Source organism: Danaus plexippus (assembly GCF_018135715.1).
Source record: "Danaus plexippus chromosome 13 unlocalized genomic scaffold, MEX_DaPlex mxdp_15, whole genome shotgun sequence".
NCBI classification, from domain to species: Eukaryota; Metazoa; Arthropoda; class Insecta; order Lepidoptera; family Nymphalidae; genus Danaus; species Danaus plexippus.
Window position 1 is genome coordinate 7500020 of NW_026869849.1, and position 6442 is coordinate 7506461.

The window sequence follows — 6442 nt, forward strand, 5'->3', positions numbered from 1 at the left end:
AGTCCGATGAGAGCATTGAAGTTGAAAAACAGACGTTTGTGTGACATAAACCGAAGAAATTTATCTCTTAAGAGAAAAGAAGACAAGTTGACGGAAATTAAATTTACAAACGACTTTCTTTACTTTCTCTCGGGCATTAAGTAGAGCGACATCTATTGGTATATTTATTAATTCATCTAAATCTGTTGTGGTCTCTATAAGAGTAAGCGATGAATTTCCGTTAGATGGCGCAAAAATAAAACTGTGTGCGCGAATTGATTATCTTTTTTTAGATGTTCTATTTTCAAACTGGTGTAGTATTGAAATCGAAGATACGCCGCATTGGCACAATGATGCTAGTTTTACATTTTCTTTAATGAAAATTTTGCTTCTAAAGAAGAAATTAATCATTATTATATAAGATACGTTAAAGAGAAGCTAAAAATATTATGCTGATCATTTTGTAACATTAACAAAGAAACAAAATTTTGAGTAATTTACATGTAACAATTAATCAAAATCTTCTGGCAATAAAAATATTAAAACTTTAATTACTAACTTTTTACAAAGGTATAATTTTGTTTAAATATATGTAATTGCACAAACAACTACAGAGTTATACCGTTGGTAAGGTAAAATTAATTAATATAAAATTATATATTTTTTATAGTATAATAAACCCTTGTTAATTTTTATCGGACAGGTCAAATAGCGTCCATAAATAATAGGTAGATATCACCTTAATTAATTCCATAACTAAAAGTCAGGTGAAGGCAGTTTCTCTGACAAAACACCCGTAAAATGGCTGAAGGTGAAAGTGTTAAATGTTCTCGATTCTTTAAAGGTTCCAATCCTATCAAGATTGTGCTGGTAATGCTTTGCGTCGGCCTCGTGGTGCAGCAGGTAAGACTTCTTCAACGGACAAACTAAAGAACAGCTATAAAATAGATTAACGAAGTTTCCTTTTTTATTCCTTGGACCAGACTGAACTGCAGTTATAAATAATCGACAGGGCTCAGAACACTGAGATTAGGATCATTAGTAAATAGATCTCATAGCCTTACAATTAGTGGTAAAACATTTCGGTAAAGCATTTAATCGGAACTGATGTCAACCAATTTACTATAGAAAAAAAAAAATGCAACGAGCGCCTGGAAGAATATAATTGATGTATTTTATACATTATTTATGAGTCAATAAGTAAGGTGTTTCAATGATGTTAGTGCTATGAGTGCATGCCCACAGATATCAGTGTGCATCATGAAGCTCATCGACATCCCAGTGACCACGTATACCCACTTTGACTTCAATAAGACCATCACGTATCCTAGCATCACGCTGTGCAGGGAACCGCCTTACAAACAGGACAAGTTGTTAGTGAGTAGAATAGAGATCACTTTATAAGATGCTGTCTGTATGAATTGGCTTGTTTTGAACAGTAATAGAAAAATAATATCCATATCATAACTAAATATATTGGGTAAAAATCTTTATAGTCATATGTTTTTAAGGAATACGGCTTATATTCTCACCCCATCTTAACTTCTGCGTGGAGGAACTTTAATTTCTCCAGCATCTTCCTGGACGACCTCTGGGAGGAGATCACATACAACGACGAGGATTTCTTTGTCCAATACGCTTTAGACTCCGTGAGAGACAGTGAGATGCTCTATAGATACATTTTAATGAGATGTTTTTGCCGTCCTAAACATTTCTCGTTACGATCTTTTTGCTATAGAATTAAATTACTGAGGCTTTAGAAGTAAAAACTAAATAATTCCAGTTAAACCGCTTTTATTGGATTTATAAAAAGATTAACTTTGATTAAAAGCTCAAGAAAATTCGCAAGACTGACAAAAACTGACACATTTTATTTTAATCTATAAATAATAATAAATTGATCCTTTCTTTTAAATATTTACGTAATTAGTAAGTTTCTATTTGTTGAGACCACAATTATGATCAAATTTTTTTTATTTAAGAATGTTTTGAAACTAGAGGTTTGTTTGATAAGCAAACAAATGTTATTTCTTCGATCCTTCCAACCTGCGTCATTTCCTTCAAGTCATGATATATTTTGTTAGACGTAGAAGTGACATCAACTATGACGTTTATGCACGGTCGCTGCTATACGCTCTCCCCGCGAGATCTGTCAAGGGAAGCGGAGGCCACCATCGAGAGCGGGTACTCCATCATGGTGCAGCATAACAAAACTGATCTCGAAAATCCCATCACTCTTAAAACTCCTGGATACTACGTCTTCGTTCACTATGTCCGAGAACCGTTCACAGGTTAGCAATATAGTATGCCCTTCAAATGAATAGTATGTCGCTTTAATATATAGTACATCTGTAAAGTTTTCAACTTTTGCTTTAGGAAACTCTATTAAAAGTCCCTTGAAAACCTGACATTTTTACTTTATACATCAAAGATCAGCATTTAAAATATTTTATGTACTTCAATTAGGCTATAATAACTATTATTATGTATCCATTATCCACATCAATGGCTGTTCAGAGGTGGACGTATTTAATGGCGGGCTGGTGGACCAGTTGTATGTGAACACCGGAGAGACCCTCACTGCCAAGCTGAAGGTGGACGAGTACGTCAAGATAAACGATGATGAAGATCCCTGTTCTCGTACAGCTAATTACAGTGCTAGTGTTGTTAGTATAACATCTGTGTATCAAATACTTCAGACTCAGTTTAATATTTGTTAATTTGGTTATACATGTATTTTATGAATGCCTAAGTAATTTTTGCACTAATAATCAATACATACATAATATTATAGTTTACCCTATTTAAGAGTAGGAATGAAACCCTGTGACTTTTCTATCTATTTACTTGTTTATACTTCCAAGGACTATTAAGGCTTGATAGGCCTTTATTAGCTTTTCTTAGGATCAATTCCATGATCACATTCGATCATAAATTCCAGAAAATACTGATCATAAACTCCAGAAAACACGACCCGCTGCAGATTCAGCCACATACTATCAGCAAGTATTTCATTGTGATCCGTATCACTCTCCTCATTTCTTTTAGTGTACAACTCAATACGTGTCGGACGAGGTGGTTTCAGCGGTGAACTGCTCCGGACCCTGGATGAACAGCGACAGACCATATTGTAACAACTTCCAAGACATGAGAAATCTTATTTCTACTTATTACTCGTAAGACTGTTATTACTGTCTCCGAGATTATCTTAATATTCTCTGAAGTAACGTTTGCCGTTGTGTTGACAACAACATAATTAGCTTCAATAAAGGAAGGTTTCACAGCTACTTATTTTTTATTATTGATGTAAATTAAAACTTTCTTTGAAACAATTAGTCTTAATGCTGTATTTATCAATACAATTCCAGAGTATAATGAGATCTGAGACTCGAGAGATTTATTCATTTTCATTTTTGAATTCACACTCACATCTCGTCTCCCCGTGATCACGGTTGCTGAAAAGTAACTGGAACATCGGGTGTATGTAGTTTTTTACAAAAATAAAGCACGCGTAGTTTATCCAAAAATATTAGTTTCATTTAAATTCCAGAGTATATTTATTTTTATTTCTTCAGATTGTATAAAAACCACAATAGCAGCACCTGTCCTCGTCTCTGTCATTCATATCTCTATAACGTGTATGTGACGGACAGACAGAAGTTCTACTACTGGGACACTCGGAGCGATGTCGCCAAGGAGACGTCTGAAGCTGCACTGCAGACACAAGTTAGTTGGACCAAACCAAGCAAGTTTAAAACTAAATAAAGTTAACTAAAGTCTATGTAACTTTGGCTCGTTGTTGAGACTGATCAATTGTCATCCATTTCTGATTGAAAACTTTGAATATTTCTTGAAGAAAAATATCCTTGAAATTGAAATGATTTCTGTTCCAGCTGTATTTCTACTTCAACAGTATGATGGTGTCTGTGTTTGAGGAGAAATATAATTACGACTGGAATGTCTTCTTGGCGGACCTCGGAGGTAGTGTGGTGAGTGGGGACTGCTTATACTTTGGTCTTTGTGTTACTGACTGTTACATAACCCGTTTCAGTCAGGTCTAAAACCGTTATTGAGAATCGTATTTCAATACAAAAAAGTTTACATTGTACTAAATAATTATGGACTTTTGCAACTTATAACTGCATGCAGAAAGTAGCATAAATGAGGTTGTAGAGGTCTTGGATCGCATTTTTCATATTTTGTCACTGGTCGTAATGGAGGCTTTAGCAAAGGAAATTGATACTTCCGCAGAATCGTTCTGTTACAGGGACTGGATCGAAGACTTTGCTACGCTTTGTTTTCTATTTTTGTCATAGTTGTTTTTGTTATTGTCATTTTTGTCATTTGGTACTAGTGATACTACGAAATATTATTATGTAGGGACTTGTTATACCGTTAGATCACTCAGTTTATTCCACCAGAAAATATGGTATAAATCAAGTGTTTGTCAACATTAGAGGGAAGTAATAGAAATAACACATTAAAAACGAGAAACTAGAAGAGTGGAACAGTTATTAAAATAAGTCTTAATATCTTTATTGTAATAAAACACGATCAAGTTATAGAATACATTAATAACTTTCATGCTCATCAAATCTGTTATAACGCAACTAGTCTAAACAGATATCAAAGACCATGTGGCAGGTTTTTTGGGGAGAGGTTATTGCTTCGCTTTAAAGACATAAAATTTTTATCTAGAACCAAAGAATTATGAATATAGCGTATGATAATAATGGCGTATCGCCAGAGAAGGTTACGGGGAGCTTGCGGGTCTAATTATAACTCCGGTTAGAGGTTATGACTCACTCGTATTCAGTTGTAATATAAATGACTTCCTATTAATTACCGTCTTGTTAAATCTTCAGTAAGGTGTATCAGCTAATGTGTACGGTACAGGTAAATTAATGTCTACTAACGTTTACAAGCAATTTATTTTGATTCCGTTTCGAATTGCAACAAAATTTATGTTTCCGCAAGATTTAATCCAGCAGATCTGGATGATTCAGCTTCAATTGGCCTCCTGCGTGTAGTGTTAAATCCTTTCATGAAACGAGACTGACTGCCCGTTTTATGATATATTTTTCAAGAGAAATAATTTTCCGTCTGACCTTAGAGAGTCAAATAAAAGAGCAACAAAAAAACAAATATTTTTTCTAATATTATATCGATGGTATCGCAAATTGTTTATATTTGAATGGTAAAGTAGCGATTCATCATATATTTTGTTTATTTTACTGAACCATAAAATAAGCATCGCTCTGTTATTTTCGTTAGGAGTTATGTATGTATGTATGTATGTGTAATTCCTCTAATACTTAATGTATTTATGCCTATAGAAGTAGACCTCTTGTAATTTTATTAGTCCATCTCTATGTTCGTTTTACTTTTTAATAGAGTTCATATATTGAAAACATATTAACCATCGATATTTTGCTAATTTTATTAATATCGTTTTGTATGAAATATTATATATAATGATTCACATCGTATCAAAGTTCTGAATAAATTATATACATCGGCGCCATTGTTATTATTTGAATAACTAATAATTGAGGGTAGTTGAAAATATCATGTGTAACCCGCATAACCACCTGCGTAGCCAACTGTGCGAGTGTGGTCACAACAATGTTTGTATAAATAGAGGCGAGAGTGCAGATTATGAGGGTCCGCTCGAGCCGTTGCAGGGTACGGACCTCTTCCAAGTAAGGGATCCGTCAAACCGTCTACGAGCTTACCTTCAAGAGTCTGAGATCCTGACGACAGTCAATAATAAAGTCATTGGTGACGTCACTCTTTTAAAAAAACGACAAGTGCTCACTCCTTCGACATATACATACATCATATATAATTCAGATTCATAGAGACCACTTGTCATGTTTGTGATAACTATCAGTTAATGACGTCAACATTTAAATATTCGTATAGTAACTAATACTACGAAATTACTTCATGCACACGAAAATACAGCCTAATCTATAGAATAAATTTCTGTGCTGTATGTGCGTAAAATATTTATTGATAATTTTAATTAAAATCGATTTTTTACAATTTTAATAGGAACGAGAAGCGTCTTTGCTGCAATATCTCACTACTATAGGTATAACTAATACTAAATCTAGAATGTGTTACTTGTTTCAGGGTTTCCTTTTGGGTCTGTCTGTGATTGGATTGATAAATATCATCGGCAGGATCTGGATCACGATCGAACCGTTGATATGCAAGAAACATATTAGAGACGAAGACAAGAAAGTAGACGGCGAGTGATAGACGTAGGATAACAACAAAAAACGATAATAATAATAATAATTTTTGAAAAAATATTTTTAATTATTTATAATTTACATAAAAATAATTTTTTATATACATTCGAATAGAACTTTATCAAGTTCATTTGCTTCTGTTTTATTGTCATTTTTATTTATATTAATAAAGACGCGTTTTCATTGATAATGTGCCAGTTTTA

The 6442-nt window shown here is 33.6% G+C and overlaps 1 protein-coding gene across 1 annotated transcript; it reads left to right on the plus strand.

The window, feature by feature from the left end:
* The first annotated feature begins 752 nt into the window (after nt 1-752).
* LOC116770221 (uncharacterized) lies at nt 753-6442 on the plus strand. Its single transcript, XM_032661604.2, has 9 exons — nt 753-882; nt 1225-1356; nt 1491-1638; nt 2064-2270; nt 2497-2645; nt 3028-3155; nt 3555-3705; nt 3873-3968; nt 6118-6442. The coding sequence occupies exons 1-9, from the start codon at nt 781-783 to the stop codon at nt 6241-6243; spliced, it is 1239 nt and encodes a 412-aa protein (XP_032517495.2). The 5' UTR covers nt 753-780; the 3' UTR covers nt 6244-6442.

Coding starts and splice junctions, on each gene's coding strand:
- LOC116770221 (XM_032661604.2), top strand. CDS start 781: ATGGCTGAAGGTGAAAGTGTTAAATGTTCTCGATTCTTTAAAGGTTCC. Junction 2,271..2,496: donor TGTCCGAGAACCGTTCACAG/GTTAGCAATATA, acceptor ATGGCTGTTCAG/AGGTGGACGTATTTAATGGC. Junction 2,646..3,027: donor CTAATTACAGTGCTAGTGTT/GTTAGTATAACA, acceptor CATTTCTTTTAG/TGTACAACTCAATACGTGTC.